Raw genomic sequence first — 23,587 nt, forward strand, 5'->3', positions numbered from 1 at the left:
ATATGAAAATTAATATGAAGGTATTATAATAGGCTACAGTGTTGTTTAATTCCCTGACACAATCGCGTGATGTTTCTGCACAAATAAAGTATTCGAAAAGGCATCGGAACAACACTGTTTTGTGCAAGGATTGCTCACCGGTATTATTTAGATACATTTTTATATTTCAGATACAAGGATTTCAGATACAAGGGCAAACCTGTTTCTTATTTATGGAAATGTAAAAAAGTTGAAATTATTGAAAAATGTGCAGGGAAAATGATATACATGGTGACTAATTAAATAAACAATAGTAACAAGATAATTTGGGAACTATGGTGTCTCTAAGCCATCAACAAAACTTACTTGTTCAAAAATATAGACGTTGTAATGTGCCTTTTTTTGAAGACAATAATAAGAGTTAGCACTAAATAAGAAATGTACAGCTCTACTTTGTTTATAACCAAATATTCTCTTCAACCAGAAGCTTGATATCCACACATAATTATGATTTAGCTTTACATTTGAGCTAAACCTATAGGCAGTGGTGGGATTTAGCTGGTTCGCACCACTTTGGCAGAACTGGTATCTAATTTTTTGTTGCCCAGGCCCAGAACGGACTTCTGGAAGCGGCATCCACGCAGAGAACCAGTTGTTCACATTATTTGAATCCCACCACTGCCTATAAGTGTATGTTGACTTCTGGCTAAATCACTTTCTACAGTTGTCACAATTCCCCCATTAATTTCTATTTCTGACTTAAAATGAATTTATGTAACATTGCTTATGCAGCTTTTTCTATTATTCCACTATTGCATGATAGATAGATAGATAGATAGATAGATAGATAGATAGATAGATAGATAGATAGATAGTCATAGAGATGATAGATTTTAGATAGTCAGAGATAAATGATAGAGATGATAGAGATAGATTTTAGATAGATAGAGATAGATAGAGTCAGAGATAAATATAGAGATGATATAGATTTTAGATAGATATAGATAGTCCGAGATAATTGATAATGATAGAGATAGATTTTAGATATATAGATAGATAGATAGTCAAACAGAGATAAATGATAGAGATGATATAGATTTTAGATAAATAGATAGATATGAATAGATAGACAGACAGACAGACAGACAGATAGATGATAGAGACTTACCTCTTGAACTAGATGCCAAGTAAGGCCATGATTAGTGGAATACTCCAGTTTCACCTGATTGTCCATGTGGGGGGTGTATTGTTGGCCACAGCCCATCACCAAGTTGAACTGAATCATATATGATGCTCCAATTTGCATAGATTGCGTTTCTACATAGCGCATACTAGAAGCTAACTTGGAATCTCCTGTAAAACTGAAAAAGAGTCGGAAAGAAGTAACTATTCATTTTTGGAGTAGCTTCACAAACGCCTGGCACAACATAGGAGAACAAACCCATCAGGACAAGAGTCAGCCATTCATCTGCATTTGAATGACCAAGGCCGCTCTTTCCAAGACAGCAAAGTCCAACCCTTACATTATGGGTCTACAAACCATTATAAGCTTCCCAATAAGCTTATTGGAGGAAGACAGGTTGAAGACTAAACACAACTGAATTATTGTGCATAATAACCTACGGGAATAAAAAAGAACTTACGGAGAATAGTTACAAGGTTTGGTGTTTTTTTTAACAAAATACTATATTAAATAAACAAATATTCCCGATGAGGAATATTTGTTTGCTTAATATGGTTTATTGGTTTAATATTGCTTATTTGTTTAAAGTCTGGTCTAGTAATCAAATCGACCCAACATCTAAGCATAATATATATGTAAAAGAAAAAGAAAAAAGGAAAAAAATGTCATCAGGTTAGCCCAAACACCACACCGATCTTCAAATCTCTCTGTTGACCATCTGTTAATTGTGTTTAACACGTAGGAAGTCCACAAACGGCTTCCAGTCTCTTTGCAGAGTTGTCGGATTTTTAATACATCTTTAAGACATCTGATGAAACATATGCTTGGAACGAATCCGAAGGCCTTCAGAAGGCAGGAAAGAAGCGATCAAAAGCTCTTCCGGAAATAATGAAACCGAGAGGAGTTTTGGTTTATTAACATTCTTTGGGGAGCAAGTTTGTACTTGCGCATTTAATTAAACGATGTGCACGTTCAGAAATTGTCAGCTTCCATGGGTGTCCTCAAAGTAATCGCTTCATCTGCAAACGGAACACTAATTGCTCCACTTGGGAACGATAGCAGAACGAGTGCCAGCCCATAATTGTAAGTGGTGAGGCACAAGAAGAAGAGTTTTACATTTACCATGCTTTGCCATCTAAACTATAGATGGCAAACTATATGGGTACAAATGAACTGGGCCAGTCCAAACCAGCACACTAAAAGATCATCATCATCATCATAATCATCATCATCAAAATAATAATAATAAAGTTGGAAGTGACCCTGGAGGTCATCTAGTCCAACCCCCTGCCCATGCAGGAAATCCTAGACCATTTCAGACAAATGGCTGTCTAGCCTCTTCTTAAAAATTTCCAGTGTTGGAGCATTCACAGCTTCTGGAGGCAGGTTGTTCCACTGGTTAATTCTTCTAACTGTCAGGAAGTTTCTCTTTAATTCCAGGTTGCTTCTCTCCTTGGTGAGTTTCCATCTGTTGCCTCTTGTCCTGCCTTCAGGAGCTTTGGAGAATAGCTTGACTCCCTCTTCTTTGGGGCAGCCCCTGAGATATTGGAAGACCGTTCTCATGTCACCCCTGGTCCTTCTCTTCATTAAACAGAAGCCACGTTATTGCAATAAACACAATCTTTTTATCAAAATATCTGTGTTTTTCGTGTCGTATCCGAAAGGTTTGCAGATCGCTTTATGGGTTTCAATGGGCGTAGGAAAGGGTGTGAAACAAATTCCAATTTTAGTTCTGGAAAGATTTGTAATTCCCTGGACTAAATTGGTCGCAACGAGAAAGACCTCTTTGTTCCACATCCAAGGAGAAAGGTCATTATTTGAGGACACAGGGCTGTTTAAGAGAAAAGGTTGTTAGGTCCAGGGTAGGAGGGAAACATGAAAAAGAGAATAACTCCAATGCATTTTACTAGTTAAGCTGGAGAATGTCTATGGCAGGCTTCGTAGAATAACAGATGTGGAAGGGACCTTGGAGGTCTTCTAGTCCAACCCCCTGCTCAATCAGGAAACCCTATTTTAGACAAATGGCAGTCCAATCTCTTCTTAAAAGACTCAACTGATGGAGCCCCCCCCATGACTTCTGGTGGCAAGTCGTTCCACTGGTTAATTGTTCTCACCGTCAGGAAATTCCTCCTTAGTTCTAGGTTGCTTCTCTCCTTGATTAGTTTCCATCCGTTGCTTCTGGTCCTGCCTTCAGGCGCTTTCAAAACTCTGTTATGATACCCATCTAGATAACTCCAGAAATTTAAATAATTTTGTTTCCTGAGTTTGTTTGCCCATGATACTATGATAGGTAAAAGGTAAAGGTTCCCCCGCACATGCGTGCTAGTCGTTTCCGACTCTAGGGGCCGGTGCTCATCTCCGTTTCAAAGCCGAAGAGCCAGCGCTTGTCCGAGGACGTCTCCGTGGTCATGTGGCCGGCATGACTAGACGCCAAAGGCGCACGGAACGCTGTTACCTTCCCACCGTGGTGGTCCCTATTTTTCTACTTGCATTTTTACGTGCTTTCGAACTGCTAGGTTGGCAGAAGCCGGGACGAGTAACAGGCGCTCACTCTGCTACGCGGCACTCGGGATTTGACCCGCCAAACTGCCGACCTTCTGATCGACAAGCTCAGCGTCCTAACCCACTGAGCCACCGCGTACTATGATAGGTTATGGTTATATTTGTAATGTGTTTTTTTCTAAAAAAAATCAGTTGAATTAAAAATTCAAAAGCAAATACAGGTAGCACCGTACAGATAACCACTAAAGGTTTGCGTGATCTTGTTTTTAATTGGTTACTAGCACTTTTACATAAAATAAGAAGAGGAACTAAAAGAGAGGAATGTTACACAGTATGTATGTGCTTTTGATACAGTCACATGCAAACACTGCAGAAATAAGTACTATATATGTAGCTGATGAGGTTTTGTACGTAATATTAAAAGTTATTCAGGGAACTGCACCTATTTATGATCAGAGCAGCAATTATACTGAGATAGTATCAAGTAAAGTGAATTAAACCATAGGAAATGTTGAATGTGATACAGTCAAACTGTACGATTTTATGTATCGTATGAACTGTGGTGGCGCAGTGGTTAGAATGCAGTACTGCAGGCTACTTCTGCTGACTGCCAGCTGCCAGCAGTTCGATCCTGACCAGGCTCAAGGTTGACTCAGCCTTCCATCCTTGCAAGGTCGGTAAAATGAGGACCCAGATTGTTGGGAGCAACATGCTGACTCTGTAGTATTATAAACAATGTCCTCAAACAGCTGAAGAGAAAGAAAATCTCATGAATAAGAAAATGGATCCAAACTTTACCAAAGAATAGGGTTAAACAATGGAAGCTGAAAAGAGATTTTGGTGGACCCATTTCAGGTGTATAACGAAAGACCTACCATATGGAACCGTCTTCCGGTTGAGCTCCGGATGGCGCCCGACCTGCGCTCTTTCCGGCGCGATCTAAAGACGTATCTCTTCGAACAAGCTGGCCTGGCCTGATGGGATGGGGTTGGGTTTTTATTACTTTTAATGTGTTTTAACCTATTGTAAGAGTTGTGGGCATTTTGTTTAATCTCTTTTAATTTTTGTATTTTGTCTTTTAACATGTACTGCCCTGTTCACCGCCCTGAGTCCTTCGGGAGAAGGGCGGTATACAAATAAAATTAATAAATAATAAATAATAATATAATTATTTACAGAAGGATTATTATTTTTTTGCCCCCTCCCTGAAAACGCAGCTCAGGATGGTGTGGTGTAAAATGATTTATAGCATATTGACTACCGTTCTTCTAATGAAAAAGCAATTTTCAGAGAGTTCCCAGGAGAAGACTCTCTGCGCTCCGCTAGCATACGCTCACGGGAGTTAGAAAATGAGAAGCAAATGGATCCACAGCTGGGAGAAACCAACAATAATTAATTTAAGTACCGGGCATTTGCTCAGACCTGATCTAAGTTAAAACAAATCCCGGGAGAAGCGGAAGGTCAGTGAAGGCAGTGGTTTACATTTGGCAAAGCTTCCAAAATCTACATGCATGTTTTTTTTCTGGCCAGTTCAACATCAGGGAGAAAAACAACCATCAGGAAAAACTAAAGAATAATTAGTCTTGAAATTTGTGTCATTTTTTTTCTACAGGCTAAAAAAAAGAAAGAAAGAAAATAACCTGGATCTTGCTATCTAGTTAAAAAAAAAGAATCCTGAAAAACAAAACTACACTTTACATATCAATAGAAGATAATATCTGTAGCTCTGGGTTGGACTGGGGAGTCCTTGATGCTCTCTGAGTTTGGATGTTTGCTTGCAGATGTTTTGTTGGTAGTTCCGTGACCTGGGGTGTTGTTCACACTGCTTGATTGTAGGTCTCGCATTAATTCTGGTGTTAAACTATCCAACACTAAACAACCGACCAATCAAGGACAGGACAAGAAGAAAGCAACACTCCCATCAATGGCGACAGAGGAAGCCATTTGTATATAAACGGAGAGTAAACCCCACTCCCTTCTAGCACTGATGACGTTACCTAGTTGGGTCACAAAATGTCTGCAAGAAAACCACCAAGGTCAGAGAGCACTAAGGACCCCACAGTCGTCGTCGTCGTCCTCCTCCTCCTCCTCCTCCTCCTCCTCCTAGCACTGATGATGTTACCTAGTTGGGTCACAAAATGTCTGCAAGAAAACCACCAAGCTCAGAGAGCACCAAGGACCCCACAGTCCTCCTCCTCCTCCTCCTCCTCCTCCTAGCACTGATGATGTTACCTAGTTGGGTCACGAAATGTCTACAAGAAAACCACCAAGCTCAGAGAGCACCAAGGACCCCACAGTCCTCCTCCTCCTCCTCCTCCTCTTCCTTCTTCTAGCACTGATGATGTTATCTCGTTGGGTCATGAAATGTCTGGAAGAAAACCACCCAGCTCAGAGAGCACGAATCTACATCTTTTGCCCATCTAACTGGCCAAGAAGGTGGCATTAAAAGGTTTTTATTTGACCTCTTTGATGCAAACGTTTCAAGTCTGGCCACCTTATTTCTTTTTAATGAGCAGCGAGTACTTCCACTGTTCCGATTAAAGGAGTTAACGCTGTTTCAACTGCCTCATTATTACCCCCAGAACACATTCTGTGACGTTTTCACAGCCAAGTCGATTCCTTTTGGTTTGAGAGATGAGGCAAAAAAAATCAAACCACCAAGCTGATGAAAATGTACTTGTTAATGAAAGACCAAGAATGCTAGTTCTTCGGCCTTTGGGTTAATTGTACATCTTTCCCCTGTAATCATTGTGACTGCAGCTTCTTGCAGCAAGTTACTCTGTAACTGGCAAATTCAGTGTAGGCTTATTACTAATCCTGGTTCCTTAATAACTGAACCCTCTTTCAACTGCACCTTGGCAAATGCTGGCAATTCATGAAAAATAAGTTTTCAGTCTATTTGCCCTAAAAAGCATCACTATAGAAACTAGTAAAATACAACAGCCATATACAAATTCTTTATCCAGTAAAACTTCAAAGGTTATTGAAAAACAGGACAATGTAATCAAGCGAATCTGTTCTATTGGGTAGGAGAAGGACGGGCAGAACAAAGGGGCGGAGTTAAAAGAGGGATTAGCCTAGAATCCTTACATTGCCACAAGAAAACTAATTCCAACTCTCCTTGGGTGCGAGTGAGCCGTATCGAAGTCTAACCAGATGTTGGCCATTAGTTGAGAAGATTCTTTTGATAGGTTTTAGCAATAAATCATTTTAATTAAACCTTCATCTATGGACCTGGTCTTTAACGCCTGACATTACCATAATAATTGTATTATTTTCATTTATTTTTGTCTTATGGCACTTTATCATGTCATTTAATACAATTATGTTGTACCCAAACTATAATGCAGAGGGGAAAAAGAAGTAACCTATGAATATTTTCTCAAAAGGCTGTGGGAAATGAAAATATAGCCCCCTCCTCATATATCAAGTGGAAGCTAGAGGATAGACCCCACAGTAGTGATTTAAAGCTTGAACTTGAAACAATATAGTTTCACAATATGGACGTATTATTTGTAATCTGCTGAGCTTTGTGCGATATGAAATTGCAAAGTAGATAGTTCTATGTATATTTGTAGCATGAGCATTGTAACCATGGGAAAAGAGGAGCTGAAAATAACAGATGGGTAGAGATTTCAGATGTACATGGGTGTATGTGGAAACTGCTGGTCAGCACAAAGAACAAGGAACTGATTTTGGAAGATACTGACTATCTGTGGGTGGTTGTTAGAAGAAAGGTATAAAAATGTTAGTTTAAATCTAGCTCAGGGCCATTGGCCTATAGGTGACCTTTGGGAATCTGCTATGCCATTTGGTCCTCATTGCAATGGGTTATTAATGTAAGTGTTATGTTATTATGCTATGTTCCAAATTATTAGCGAAATAAACCTCTGAATCTTAAAGTAAGAATCATTGTTTTGTGTTGCTGTCTCTTGTCTTTTTTCATTGGGTTTTTCCACGACAAGGGTAACTTAAAAGCTCTTATAGGTAGAGTGATGGAAAAGTTTAAACATTCAAGAATCCACTTAAAAGTAACTCTGAGATCTCCCTGCTTGCTTTATGAATGAGCATCTCCTTCACCGAGTATTCTTGATGAAGGAATTTGGTTTTTGTTTAGAAATGCACAATCCATTTATCTACGGAGAACAGTCAAGGAATCTGAAAAACTGAATGCCACACACACACAAATGCACCCAATGATATATTTTATCATCCTACCATAAGCAAACAGGAACAATTTTTAAAAGCAGAGAGGGCAAGTGACCGAGGGCGGAACTAGATGAGCTATTACACATTAATTATTATTATTATTATTATTAATTTAATTTATATACCGCCCTTCTCTCAAGAGACTCAGGGCGGTGAACAGGGCAATACATAAAAATTAGATACAAAAGTTAAAATTAGATTATTAAAACATAATTAAACAATGCCCAGAAATAATACAAATTTAAAATTGAAGTCGTTAATAAAAATCCCATCCCGTCCCATCAGGCCAGGCCAGCTTGTTTAAAGAGATAGGTTTTAAGGTCGCGCCGGAAGGAGCGGAGATCGGGCACCATCCGGAGCTCAACCGGAAGATGGTTCCATAAATCCGGTGCACCCACAGAGAACGCTCTCCCCCTGGGGGCCAGCGAGATTATGAGCTGAGATTATCAGGAAAGAATTGGAGATTATCAGAGCTGAGATTATCAGGAAAGAATTGGATTTATTTATGTAAAACCTTTATATAACCGCCCATCTTATACTCAACTCTGGCCAACCCCCAATCAAAAGTTAAAACAACATAAAAGCCATAATAAAAGTATAAATACTAAACACATTAAAGTATAGGTAGTCCCTGACTTACCATCACAGTTAAGCCCAGAATTAATGTTTCTAAGTGAGACATTTGTTAAGCAAGCCTTACCCCATTTTACGACTTTTCTTGCCACATTAGTTAAGTGAATCATTGCAGTTGTTAAAATTAGTAACCTGGTGTCAACGCTGCTAACATCGGATGTTTTTTGCATTGACAACAGATGGAAATGTAGCCATCTTTTTCCCTTTCGCTTTTAGAGTCAGATGATGCTGGGAGGGAGGGATGTGAATGAGAGTCCAGCTAGACATAGCAACACTAAACTTAGCATGAGAATCAAGGTTACTGAGCCCAGAGCTGATAAAAAATTGGCGGGCTGGAGAGGTGGAGAGGAAGCCCGTGCTTCAAGCTAATTGGGGAACATGTTTTATGACCGTTAATTGGAGGAGGGAATTGTGCTTTGATACTACGTGCCCAGGGGAGGGGAATTCAGTTTTTGGCTTCGATTATGTAAGTGCCGATATTCTGCTACTCGAATAAAAGATCCTTTAAGGTAAACAATGCCTCGAAGTTCTTTTGAAGAGTTTCATCTGTCGGAACCATGACACCTGGTTGTTAAGTAAATCTGGCTTCCCCACTGACCTTGCTTCTCAGAACGGTGGAAAAGAGGATCACAGGACATTGAGACACAGCAACATTCGTAAATATGAACCGGCTGTCACGCATCCGAATGTAAATCACAGGACCATTGGGATGCTGTAACGGTCGCAAGTGTGAAAAATGGTCATAAGTCGGTTTTTTTCAGGGCTGTTGTAATTTTGATTGTTCACTAAATGGACGGTTGTAAGCAGAGGTCTACCTGGATGGCCTGTATTGCTTTAAGTAGTATATTTCTCTGGTTTTGATGTTAAAAAGTGGGACGTGGATTGTCGTGCAATTGCAATAACGTGGACTGATGAGTATGGTTGATCTGACTTGACAAAAAGTCCCTGTAGGCAATCTTAGCATATCAGCATCTTAAGATTTTAGCAGGACTAGGAGATATAAAAAATAATATCAATCCATTAAATAGTGTCCTCAAGGGACTCAGCTACACAATTTAAACTAGACAATCTGCCATCTGTCGGGTCATCCTACCCAGATTTCTCAGTGTTTTCAACCATGACAAAGCTTCCCATGTTTTACTTTCACTGGGAAAGTTGGGAAACATTCAAAGATGTATCTGCCGCAAAAAAAAAAGAAAAAAGAAAAAAAAGCCCACGTCGAACTGTGTAGCACAGTCAAACTTCAGCACAGGAAATGTTTAAGGCGTTTCGTCATTAGGTCGCAAACTTTTTTGTGATGGCAGCAGCCATAGCACTTAGGCTGAAAATACCGCTTCACGGTGCTTTACAGCCCTCTCTAAGCGGTTTACAAAGGTCATCATATTGCCCTCAACAATCTGGGTCCTCCTTTTATCGACCTCGGAAGGACGGGAGGCTGAGTCAACCTTGAGCCTGGTCAGGATCGAACTCCTGGCAGTGGGCAGAGTTTGCCTGCAATGCTGCATTCTCACCACTGCGCCACCGTGGCTGAGATAGCAATAGCCCTTAGACTTATATCCCGCTTCACAGTGTTTTTACAGCCCTCTCAAAGCGGTTTGCAGTGTCAGCATATCCTCCCCCAACAATCTGGCTCCCCATTTTACCGACCTCGGAGGGACGGAAGACTGAGTCAACCTTGAGTTTTGAACTTGGAATTCCGGGAAGAAACTCATTTATAACTGAACACTGCTCGGAAGCAACCGTGCCAATATTCAGCATTTTCAAAACCATTAATTCCAACAAGAGAAATTAAATAAGGATTTAAGTACTGTATTTACGCCAGATCTTAACAATGGCTTACGTTCAGCTGAATTGCTTAAGTCCTGCTAGACAGAGCAGATAACGAATGCAGCAAATTCTTCATTAATCATGTTTTAGAATGTGTCATGTTGAAACACATCAGTCTGGCTTAATTTACACGAATCAATTATCCTAACCGAAGAAGATCAAAGCAGTTAATTTATTCTTTCATTTGAATCTCTGATCAGCTCAGGAGAAACTTCCAAAATGTTACAAGCAGAGGAACTATGAGAACACACACCCAAGATAAATCATATTTACACTGCATTGCAGTGTTAAATTTACCCCTCATTATATGCAGGTCACTGAAGACAATTGTGGTTTCTGTTTGAACCCAGGGGAAAATTCTCATGAACAACCAGGAAAAGAATCATTTGCAGAAATCAATTAGCCCTCTCCACCACTCATTAGTTACTCATGCCTTTATGCCCCTCACTTAAGAAAAAATTGGCGGTCTTTTCCTCGAAATACATTACAGGTAGTCTGCAACGTAGGACCACAATTTAGCCCCAAATATCTGTGGCTAAGTGAGAAAGTAGTTAAGCAAATTTCGCCCCATTTTATGACTTTTCTTGCCAGAGTTGTTAAGAGAATAACACGGCTGTTGTGTGAAATCCGGCTTCCAACAGTGACTTTGCTTGTCAGAAAGTCGCAACAGGAGATCACGTGACCCCGGGACACTGCAACCGTCATAAATGTGAGTCATTCAAGAACCCACTTTTTGATCATGTGACCCCGGGATACTGCAACCGTCATAAATGTGAGTCATTCAAGAACCCACTTTTTGATCATGTGACCCCGGGATACTGTAACCGTCATAAATGTGAGTCATTCAAGCGCCCCACATTTTGATCATGTGAACCCGGGCCACTGCAACCGTCATAAATATGAGCCAGTTGTTGCCGGGTGTCTGAATTTTGATCGCGTGACCATGGGGAGGCTGAAATGCTCATCAGGGTGAAAAGAAAATCAATTTTTTTAGTGCCGTTGTAACTTTGAACCCGCACGAAATGAACCGTTGTAAATCAAGGGCTCTCCGCGTTGCTCTGCTTGGAACTTCTGAGCTATACAATATACGTACCCAAGGAAATATGTATAGAATTGTAATCTTTACTGTGAAAACAAAACACCAAACGTCTTTACCCAGAGCAGAGGATAAGAAAGGACCCACCAGAGTGTCCAGTCGTGAGCGCAGTATGGTTGAACGTTCCCCAGGTAGAATCCGAGGGACTGAGTAACTTCCAGCAGGTTGGTGAAGTCTAGGCTGATGCTATTGAAAAGCACTGAGGTCAGGATGATTTCATCAATGGCCCAGACATCTTCGCCTTGAGAGGAATGGTACGGTTGCCACCATCGGAACTGGATGCCAAATTGCCGGGCATCTTCGGGCAACTCCACTGAAATTATTCTTTGAAAACAAAGAAACAGATTTAGGGAGATTTTGTCCAGTTACAGAAATCACAGAATAGAATGGAATAGAATAGAATAGATATTGGAATGAAAATAGAATAGAATAGAATAGAATAGAATAGAATAGAATAGAATAGAATAGAATAGAATAGAATAGAATAGAATAGAATAGAATAGAATAGAATAGAATAGAATAGAATAGAATAGAAAATATGGAGTGGAGTGGAGTGGAATAGAATAGAATAGAATAGAATAGAATAGAATAGAATAGAATAGAATAGAATAGAATAGAATAGAATAGAATAGAATAGAATAGAATAGAATAGAATAGAATAGAATAGAATAGAATAGAATAGATATTGGAATGAGAATAGAATAGAATAGAATAGAATAGAATAGAATAGAATAGAATAGAATAGAATAGAATAGAATAGAATAGAATGGAATGGAATGGAATGGAATGGAATGGAATGGAATGGAGTGGAGTGGAGTGGAGTAGAGTAGAGTAGAGTAAAGTAGAGTAGAGTGGAATGGAATGGAGTGGAGTGGAGTGGAGTGGAGTGTAGAGTGTAGTGTAGTGGAGAGTAGAGTAGAGTAGAGTGGACTAGAATAGAGTAGAGTGGAATGGAATGTAGTGTAGTGTAGTGTGGACTGGACTGGACTGGACTGGACTGGACTGGACTAGACTAGACTAGACTAGACTAGACTAGACTAGACTAGATTGGAGTGGAGAGTGGAGTGTAGTGTAGTGGAGAGTAGAGTAGAGTAGAGTGGAGTGGAGTGGACTAGACTTGACTGGATTGGAGTAGAATAGAGTAGAGTGGAATGGAGTGTAGTGTGGTGTAGTGTAGTGTGGAGTGGACTGGACTGGACTAGACTAGACTAGAACAGAGCTGGAAGGGACCTTGGAGGTCTTCTAGTCCAGCCCCCTGCTCAAGCAGAAGAACCTATACCGTCTCAGACAGGTGAATGTCTAGTCTCTAGATGATTCTAACTACTCATAGTACAGATACGACCACGTCCGTCTGACCACAACGGAGCCCCCAAATTTCGGTTGCTGAGACATTTGTTCAGTGAGTTTTGCCCCATTTTACGACCTTACCTTACCTGGTTGTTAAGTGAATCACTGTGGTTGTGAAATTACTAATATCGTTGTTAAGTTAGTCTGGCTTCCCCCCACTAACTTTGCTTGTCAGAAGGTCGTAAAAGAAGATCACATACTCTGAGAGGCTGCAACGGTCGTAAATATGAGTCAGTTGCCAAGTGTCTGAATTTTGATCACATGAGCATAGGGACGCTGCAACGGTCGTAAGGGTGAAAAACGGTCATAAGTCACTTTTTTCAGTGCTGTTGTAACTTTGAAAGGTCACTAACTGAATTTTTGTAACTCAAGGAATACTTGCTTTCTACACAGAACTGCTAAGTTTATAATTAAGGTAGTAAAAAGGATGCATTGAACATATTGGGGTACCTTGTAAGGGAGCTTCATTTATTGGATTAGTGTCTCTTTGTATTAACCCATTTGTATTTTATCACTTTCTTCCCTCTATTTTATTCCAGAATTAAGCTTTGTACTGTACTTTATTTTATATTTTATTTTATCAAACAACAACTACTGCTATTACCAGTAGCCGCCCTGAGTCTTCGGAGAAGGGCGGGATATAAATGGAATTAAAATAAAATAAATAAATAAATAAACTGGCTCTCTTTTTACTAGCGTTCCATTACTGCAGTTGCAATAATTGGTTTATCCACTAGATGGTAGCAGAGAGATCCCGAAAATCTGAACCCATTTCTGCCATCTCCTGGTCACGTTTTTGTAGCCCGGATGCGACAACTTTAACTTTTTAACTATTCTTCAGCTCTTTAGGAGTTGAAAGTTAAATTTTCTAGGATCGAGAGAGGGGAAAATGAGGATAAAGACAGAATTCTTCAATGTCTCAGGCTGCATCACTAACCAGGTTAATCATCTTATAGAAAGAGTGTTAAAGAAAAGGTAAAGAACAGTTGCAGGAATTGGGGATGTCTAATTTAATGAGAAGGGCGAGGGATGACATGATAGCAGTCTTCCAGTATCTCAGGGGCTGCCCCAAAGAAGAGGGAGTCAAGCTATTGTCCAAAGCACCAGAAGGCAGGACAAGAAGTAACGGATGGAAACTAATCAAGGAGAAATTTTCCGACAGTGGGAACAATCAACCAGTGGAACCACCTTGCCTTCAGAAGTTGTGGATGCTCCACAACTTTTTAAGTAGTTTTTAAGAAGAGATCGGACCTCCATTTGTCTGAACTGGTATAGAGTTTCCTACCTGAGCAGGGGGGTTGGACTAGAAGACCTCCAAGGTCCCACCCAATTCTGTCATTCTGTTGTCCTCACTATCCAACATTGTGCTACATTTTAAACTCATTTATTCTTGTTTTTGCTGGCATGTTTGGGAAGATTTTTTTTTTTGCAATTAAAAACCTCCGTTTGTTGTCAGGGCTAAAGACAATATTTCTTAAGATTTTCAGCAGGTTTTTTTTTTTAGCCGTTTCCCAAGGTGAATAATACATAATCTGTATGTGCTCTTAAATTTCCGGCCCGGAACTCTTTCTTCCCCTCCACGTTTAAATTGCTCCTGGAAGAACGGGGCTGGATGTCTTGACAAACAGATTCTCTTACATCTTTGTCAGTTATCTGCCGGGGATTTTTTTTTTTGGACAACCTTGAGTCCCTGGCCCCACTGAAGGCAGACTCCACCGTCAATCAAGTCGGATTTTGTAAACCAAACTAAATAAAGCAAGCATCATCTTGTTCTTGTCTGGGACAAAAAACAAAAAAAACACACACACACCTGCCTTGGTGGGAAAGCTTGTTTTTCTGTTCTCTCTGTGCGTATCAGCCTTGTGCCAACAAGTGTTGGCACAGAACACAGAGCACATATTTCATTCCTCGATGAAGCAATTTTCTTTTAGGTGTATTTCGCCGTAGCGAGAAATTGAACCGAGGTTCCGTTCCTGATCTGGTGGGGAGCGGAATGGTACCAAATAAGAATAGGTAAAGGTAAAGGTTCCCCCCGCACATGCGTGCTAGTCGATTCCGACTCCAGGGGCCGGTGCTCATCTCCGTTTCAAAGCTGAAGAGCCAGCGCTTGTCCGAGGACGTCTCCGTGGTCATGTGGCCGGCATGACTAGACGCCAAAGGCGCACGGAACGCTGTTACCTTCCCACCGGAGTGGTCCCTATTTTTCTACTTGCATTTTTACGTGCTTTAGAACTGCTAGGTTAGCAGAAGCTGGGACGAGTAACAGGCGCTCACTCTGTTACACGGCACTCAGGATTCAACCCGCCAAACTGCCGACCATCTGATCGACAATCTCAGCGTCCTAACCCACTGAGCCACCGCGTCCCTATCAAATAAGAATATCCAAACATAAAGATTAATTCTAGGGAAGAAGTGAGAGTAAAGGATCTTCGGCTGCATGGTTGGGGAGGCAGGCCCACCAGGAGCCCTCAAGTTCTCTCCTGGCAAGAAACTCTGACAACAAAAACCTAGATTTGATGAGCTGTGAAGAAAATTAAGAATAATATTGAATTTCCAGGGGCAATCATGGAACACAGCCATGGGGAGCATGCATTAATTGCCATGGCAATGACATCTTGGAGAATGTTCCGTAAATCAATAACGGCAGATGCCCACATGAAGAAGCACACAAGGCGAAGGCTGAGGTGAAAGAACATAAGGGATGTTTCTCCTCATCAATGTATAACAAAATATTGGCAAAGGAACTTTCAGTACCCCTACCAACCTTGCCTCTTTTTTTTCCTTAAAAAAAAAAGTCTGCAAATCGTGTAGCAAGGGGCGAAGTAAAAATAAATTTGTACACTAACTTCAACATCTTCCCCTTGCTGTGTCTAACGATAACCCACCGGTACGTGTCGTTGTAGTTTATAGTCTTGTGCTGCAAAAACTTGGCGTCTTCCCTTGTGACAAAGAACACACAGGCACAACGTTAAAAAGTGCTGTTTGTGCCGTCTCGGAGAGAGCTTCGATGGATGTGCCTTTAAGAGCATCGTGTGATATCGCATTTATTACTGCCGGAAGGATGTGTTAATTGATTAGCGAGAAGATCAAACGGTGGAGCCGAATGAGAGACGGGGTGTAGAAAGGGGGAAAAATAAATAAATATTTCAGACAATTAAAAGGATCTGGGGGAAAGGTAGGTGGTCTGGTTTCCAACACGTAGTGAGTCACGTTCAGCCACGGGGAAAAACAAAGATCATTTCTCAAATCTTCATTTTTCCCCTCCGACACAAAGAACCAAGAGGAAGAAAATGATTTTTTCCCCCCTGAAGAATGAAAAAAATCCAAGACAGGCTTTTCAGAAGATTTTGGATTAATTGTTAAATACGCATTCTCTTTCACAATATACCTATCCAGGCAGGTGTCTAGGAAAATATTATTTTTAAGTGGGAGGGGGAAAAATGCAAGAGTTTTACATTTAATAGTTTTAATAATATAAAGTTGGAAGGGACCTTGGAGGTCATCTAGTCCAACCCCCTGCTCAGGCAGGAAACCCTGTACTGTTTCAGACTAATGGCTGTCCAGTCTCATCTTAAAAACTTCCAGTGTTGGAGCATTCACAGCTTCTGGAGGCAAGGAGTTCCACTGGTTAATTGTTCTAACTGTCAGGAAGTTTCTCCTTAGTTCCAGGTTGAATCTCTCTCCTTGGTTAGTTTCCATCCGTTGCTTGTCCTGCCTTTGGGCACTTTGGAGAATATGAAATGCATGTAACAGAATAACCAAATAATAGAATAATAGGATAGAAAGGGACCTTTGGAGGTTTTCTAGTCCAACCTCCTTCTCAGGCAGGAGACCTGCTTATACCATTCTGGACAAATGGCTGCCCAGTCTTTTCTTGAAAGCCTCCAGGGATGCAGCCACAACTTCTGGAGGCAAGGAGTTCCGCCGATTAATTGTTCTCACTGTCAGGAAATTTCTCCTTAGTTCTAGGTTAGATCTCTCTTCAATGGTCTTCCACCCATTACTTCTTGCCCTGTCCTCAGGTGCTTTGGAGAATACGTTGACCTAGTCTTCTCTGTGACAGCCTCTCAAATACTGACAGACAGCTATCCTTAATCCTTCTCTTCTATTCATGGAGATTCTCAATCCTCCAGGTCACGGTTGTCCCAAAGGTGCTATTTCAAGAGGCAACTGGACTTTCTTGTTTTTCGTTGAAGACGTTTCGTTTCTCATCCAAGACGCTTCTTCAGCTTCCCCACCATCCAGTCCGAGCTTGAAGAAGCTTCTTGGATGATCATAATCATACTAGTAAAGTTGGAAGGGACCTTGGAGGTCATCTAGTCCAACCCCCTGCTCAGGCAGGAAACCCTGTACTGTTTCAGACTAATGGCTGTCCAGTCTCTTCTTAAAAACTTCCAGTGTTGGAGCATTCACCGCTTCTGGAGGCAGGTTGTTCCACTGGTTAATTGTTCTAACTGTCAGGAAGTTTCTCCTTAGTTCCAGGTTGCTTCTCTCCTTGGTTAGTTTCCATCCGTTGCTTCTTGTCCTGCCTTCAGGGGCTTTGGAGAATAGCTTGACTCCCTCTTCTTTGGGGCAGCCCCTGAGATATTGGAACACTGCTATCATGTCCCCCCTTGTCCATCTCTTCATTAAACTACACATACCCAATTCCAGCAACCGTTCCCTATATGTTTTAGCCTCCAGTCCCCCAATCATCTTGGTTGCTCTTCTCTGTATTCTTTCCAGAGTCTCAACATCTTTTTTACATCGTGGTGGTAACCAAAACTGGATGCCGTATTCCAAGTGTGGCCTTACCAAGGCCTTGTAAAGTGGTATTAATACTTCACCTGATCTTGGTTCTATCCCTCTGTTAATGCAGCCTAGCACTGTATTGGCTTTTTTGGCAGTTGCACCACACTGCTGGCTCATATTTAAGTGCTGGCTCACAACATCACCTCTTCCAAGGACTGTTATTGGGATAAAAACAGGAAGACCGTCTGCAGAGCCTCAAGTATCTTTGTAGAACAGCAACTGTGAGAGGGACCTTGGAGTCCGAGTGGATGATCACTTAACCATGAGCCTGCCGTGTGTAGCAGCAGCCAAAAAAGCTAACACAACCCTGGGTTGTATAAACAGAGGCATAGAATCAAGATCACACAAAGTATTAGTAGCGCTTTATAAAAACCCTAGTGAGGCCACACCTAGAATACTGCAGCCAGTTTTGGTCACCATATCACAAAAAAGATGTTGAGAGTTTGGGAAAAAATCAGAGAAGAGCAAATAAGATGAACAAAGGCTTGGAGACTAAAACATACGAAGAATGGCTGCAAGACTTGGATTTGGCTAGTCTAAAGAAGAGAAGGAATAGGGGAGACATGATAGCAATATTCCAGTATCTGAGGGGCTGCCACAAGCAAAAGGGGGTCAGTTTGTTCACCAGAGCACCAGAGGGAAGAACAAGAAACAGTGGTTGGAAACTGACCAAAGAGAGAAGCAACCTGGAATTAAGGAGAAACTTCCTAACAAGTGAGGACAATTAACCAGTGGAACAGCTTGCCTCCAGGAATCGTGGACGCTCCATCACTGCAGGTTTTTAAGAACAGGCTAGACTTGTCTGAAATGGTATAGGTTCTCCTGCTTGAGCAGTGAGCACGGGCAGAGGGGCTATTGAAAAACAACTACTTCCTAACGCAGGGGTAGGCAACCTCGGCTCTTTTATGACTCGTGGACTTCAACTCCCAGAATTCCTGAGCCAGCTGGCTCAGGAATTCTGGGAGTTGAAGTTCACGAGTCATAAAAGAGCCGAGGTTGCCTACCCTTGTCGTAACGGGATGCTTTTGCACTAGGCCATGTTAAACCCACGTATTTACCTCGGCTCGTGATAGTTAAGGTAGGGGTAATGTTCCAGAAGTTTCCATGTAATCCCATTGTCGTATGAATAGTGCAGCAGAACACCTTCTCCGGGCTGATCTGGGGCTTTGCAAGTACTCAGAACGGACCGGCTCCCAAGTCGCAAAGTGAATTGGAGGAATCTGGTTTGAGGAGAGGACAGATCATTATAAATTACCATTCCCGCAGCCTTCGCTTCCCATAATCCTATGCATTAAGGCAAACCTAAAGTAAACAACAGCGATGGCTCCTTCCTAGAGCAGAAGTCGTTTATTTAGTCCAGCCGGGTAATACGGCGCGCGTTGTTTTTAAATGCCAATCACTCTTGCGTTCAATTATTTATCAGGGACCGGAGCGATTGAATGGATCTAATCAGCTACCGCAAGCTGTCAAAATAAATACAGCCCCCCCATAAATAATTAACCAGCGCTTGGCTCTGACACTCACTTTTGATATTAACGTTGCATGTTTTGCAAACAGGCAACCGCGTAATTACCCCCCGATGGATTAAACACTTAGCCCTGCAAATAAAGTTTTTTTAAAAAATGAAATGCGTTCTCGTATCCGGAATGGAATGTAAAAATACAATCCAGAATTCAAGCGTTGATTTTCCCCCCCTTTCTCTCTCGAACGAAAGCTCCGTTTTTAATTGAAGACGCAAAGGGTTGGTTGAACCGAGTTTGGAGGCGTCTGTGTGGCTTTTTGCTGTTTACCTTGACTGGGTGCTGTCGAAGAAAGACGTGACGAGATGACGTCTCCCGTCTCTGTTAAAAACCAGAGCTTTGCCGCTCGCTAGAACTCCGCAGCCGAAGCTGACTTCAGCACCACGGATAGAGTAAAAGTTGTGATAGGAAGAGAGTCTAGAATTGCTGAAGCTTTCCGAGATAAACATGGGGAAGGTTTGAGAAGCCATCTCACATGCAGGCCCCGAAAAGCCAGGGTCACACCTGGTAGAGAAAGAAGCAAAAGCCAGCTAAATATTTATCAACCTTTGAGAGAAATAAATGTTGTACGAGATCTTAAGAAATGGGGCAGTCCAATCTCCTGTAGAGATACAGTACATCTCATCTAAGCAAAGAAGCAATCTGTTTTTTCTTTCTCTTTCTGTCTGTCTGTCTATCTCTAACTTTATCATTTATCTCTCTGCCTATCTATGTCTATTATCATCTCTTATCTGTCTGTCTGTCTGTCTCTCTCTCTGCCTTTATCATTTGTCTGTCTGCCTATCTATTCTATTAAAATCTCGTCTGTCTATCTATCTATCTACTTTTATCATTTATCTGTCTGCCTATCTATGTCTATTATCATTTCTTATCTATCTATCTATCTATCTATCTATCTATCTATCTATCTATCTATCTCTACCTTTATCATTTATCTGTCTGCCTATCTATGTCTATTAACATCTCTTGTCTGTCTGTCTGTCTGTCTATCATCTATCTATCTATCTATCTATCTATCTATCTATCTATCTATCTATCTATCTATCTATCTATCTATCTATCTATCTCTGCCTTTATCATTTATCTGTCTGCCTAACTATGTCTATTATAATCTTGTCTATCTATCTCTACCTTTATCATTTATCTGTCTGCCTATCTATATTATCATTTCTTGCCTATCTATCTATCTATCTATCTATCTATCTATCTATCTATCTATCTATCTATCATCTATCTATCTCTACCTTTATCATTTATCTCTCTGCCTATCTGTCTATTATAATCTCATCTGTCTATCTATCTCTACCTTTATCATTTATCTGTCTGCCTATCTATATTATCATTTCTTGCCTATCTATCATCTATCTATCTATCTATCTATCTATCTATCTATCTATCTATCTATCTATCTATCTATCTATCTATCTATCTATCTCTACCTTTATCATTTATCTGCCTATCTATGTCTATTATCCATCCATCCATCCATCCATCCATCCATCCATCCATCCATCCATCCATCCATCCACCACCCATCCATCTTGAAGATTCTGATTCTGCTATCAGGAGAAGCTATAATCCCAGAAGCCATGCTGTCCTACAATTCAAAAAACAACTTTACACAACACAAAGACTTACTTGCAACCGCTTCTAGTGCATTGACCTCGCCCTGAGCAGAATTTGAGACAAGACGGACCAATGTAAACTACAGGGAGAAAAAAATAAGTGTGCTGAAATTAAATTGCAGAACTTTTGATGTATTTAAGTCACGGGCATATAAAGTTCATCGCACTGTTTCTACCAAGGCTAAAGTATATAACAGATAGTCCTCCATTTACATCTGGAATTACCGTTGTAAGTTGTGCTGGTCATTACCATGTGACTGAACTTGGTCGTTAAGTGACTACATTGTCCACAAGGCCTTTTCTTTTGCCAAAAACCGGAAGTAAATAGCAGTTTTTGGGGTGTGCGTGTCATTAATTGATGTCATGTGACCCTCCCGGAGCCTGCAAATATGGGCTGGTTGCCAAGCACCCAAAACATGGTCAGGTTCCTTACTTCTGCCTTAGATCTTGGAACATTGCTATGATGTCAACCCTAGTCCTTCTTTTCATTAAACTAGACCAGGGGTAGGCAACCTTGGCTCTTTTATGACTCGTGGACTTCAACTCCCAGAATTCCTGAGCCAGCCACGCTGAGGGGAAAGGGAGAGGTTTCCAAGCTGAGCCATGGGTGGCTCAGGAATTCTGGGAGTTGAAGTCCACAAGTCATAAAAGGGCCAAGGTTTTGTACCCCTGGCCTAGGCCTAGGCCGCTTTATGATTTGTGGACTTCAACTCCCAGAATTCCTGAGCCAGCCACGCTGAGGGGAAAGGAAGAGGTTTCTAAGCTGAGTCATGCTGGCTCAGGAATGCTGGGAATTTTTTTTTAATCCCATTTATATCCCGCCCTTCTCCGAAGACTCAGGGCGGCTTACAATCTAAGAAGCACAAATCAATGTTGAAGTCTACCAGTCATAAAAGAGCCAAGGTTCCTTACTTCTGCCTTAGATCTTGGAACATTGCTATCATGTCAACCCTAGTCCTTCTTTTCATTAAACTAGGCCAGGGGTGGGCAACCTTGTCTCTTTTATGACTCGTGGACTTCAACTCCCAGAATCCCTGAGCCAGCCACGCTGAGGGGAAAGGGAGAGGTTTCCAAGCTGAGCCAGGCTGGCTCAGGAATTCTGGGAGTTGAAGTCCATGAGTCGTAAAAGAGCCACGGTTGCCTACCCCTGGTCTAGTTAAAGGTTACACACAGGCAAACAGGAGGGCTTTGGTACTATGTAGATCAGAATGGGACGTTTAGGCCACGACCTTTGGCTGTGCCTCCTTCGCCCCCCAACCACCTGCCTCAGCCCATTTACATCCAGCTTTCCTCCTCCGCTGGTCCACCCATGGCCACTGGTCCCTTCATTCTTGCCCATTCGCCCAGACACCATTTGACCTGGCTCTTTGGCTGCATGAGACAAATAGCCCCCAGCCAATTGGGGGGTGGGCAGCAGCAGGGGTGAATAAGGGGGCTGTTGGGGGTGGGAGCATACAATGCAGCCGGTGGCAGGCTGGGGGAGAAGCCGAGAGCTGCAGTAGCACGGGGCTGCTGGTGTTGCGAGGGGGCGAACGGAGACGGCGCACGGCTGCTGCGGTTTTGGAAACTGTGATGGCACCCTACGTAGATAACGCCGGCGGTAATAAACACTACTAACTGTTGTCAATTGCCCACATCTTTCCAAGAACGGATCCGGTCTGCCTCCACCGAATTCTGGTGTTTCTCGTTAATGCTGCGTTGGGAAGGGGAGTAGTTATTCGGTTCCACCTGAAAGACATAGAGGAGAATTCCCGCTTTTTCAGTGCGACTTTGAAAGTTTTTAAAAGTGGACTTTTAAAAAACAAAGGTGTCTGGCTTCAATGACCTAGAGCAATTCCGGGTCCGTCTACCAGCGACGTAAGGTTGATTTTCAGGGGAGGCAGCCCTCGACGTAGGGCCACCGCTGATCCCAAAACCTCTGTCACTAAGCGAAACATTTGCTAAGGGAGCTTTGGCCCATTTTACCACCTTCCTTGACACGGTTGTTAAGTGAATCACGGGCGTTTTTAAGCTAGTAACAACGGCTGTCCAGTGAATCCGACTTCCCCATTGACTTTGCTGGTCAGGAGGTCGCAAAAGGGGATCACGTGACACCCGCCCCCAAGACATTGCAATCGTCATAAGTATGAATCAGTTGCCAAGCGTCTGAATTTTGATCACATGATCGGGGGATGCTACAACAGTCGTGTGAAAAACGGTCATAAGCCATTTGTAACTTCAAACACTCACTAAACAAAGGGCTGTAACTTGGGAACTACTGTACTGGCTTAAATTCTGTGAGAATGTAGAATAGATGTAATGGTATATAAATCCGATCTCAGTCATCTCCCAACACACAAAATTTATCTCTGTTGAACGATTTTATTCTGCCAAGTGTTTTAGTTCTACCATATTCAGAAAGAATTTCTAGAAATACTATGTATGGTTACAACTAGGTTTTTTTTCTTAAAAATACTGGAATACTGCAGCCAATTCTGGTCACCATCTCACAAAAAAGATGTTGAGACTGTGGAAAAAATTCAGAGAAGAGCAACTAAGATGATCCAAGGCCAGGAGACTAAAATATACGAAGAACGGCTGCGGGACTTGGCTTTGGCTAGTCTAAAGAAAAGAAGAAATAGGGGAGACATGATAGCAGTCTTCCAGTATCTGAGGGGCTGCCACAAGGCAGAGGGGGCCAGGTTGTTCACCAAAGCACCAGAGAGAAGGATGAGAAACAATGGTTGGAAACTGACCAAAGAGAGAAGCAACCTGGAATTAAGGAGAAACTTCCTGACAGTGAGGACAATTAACCAGTGGAACTGCTTGCCGCCAGAAATTGTGGGTGCTCCATCACTGGAGGTTTTTAAGAACAGGTTAGACAGTCACTTGTCTG

At 41.7% G+C, this 23,587-nt stretch overlaps 1 protein-coding gene across 1 annotated transcript in view; it reads right to left on the bottom strand.

Annotated features, from left to right (window-relative positions):
* Window positions 1-23,587, bottom strand: part of RELN (reelin) — a 345,250-nt gene that overhangs the window by 113,939 nt on the left and 207,724 nt on the right. Inside the window, exons 16-21 of the mRNA XM_081331294.1 lie at window positions 22,331-22,440; window positions 20,726-20,792; window positions 19,358-19,591; window positions 18,626-18,787; window positions 11,517-11,753; window positions 1,148-1,340 (exon numbers count right to left, since the gene is read on the bottom strand). Coding sequence (XP_081187420.1) covers window positions 1,148-1,340; window positions 11,517-11,753; window positions 18,626-18,787; window positions 19,358-19,591; window positions 20,726-20,792; window positions 22,331-22,440 — 1,003 coding nt within the window. The remainder of the gene's footprint in view (window positions 1-1,147; window positions 1,341-11,516; window positions 11,754-18,625; window positions 18,788-19,357; window positions 19,592-20,725; window positions 20,793-22,330; window positions 22,441-23,587) is intronic.

Source organism: Vipera berus (genome assembly GCF_964194415.1).
Source record: "Vipera berus genome assembly, chromosome: 6".
Classification (NCBI taxonomy): Eukaryota; Metazoa; Chordata; class Lepidosauria; order Squamata; family Viperidae; genus Vipera; species Vipera berus.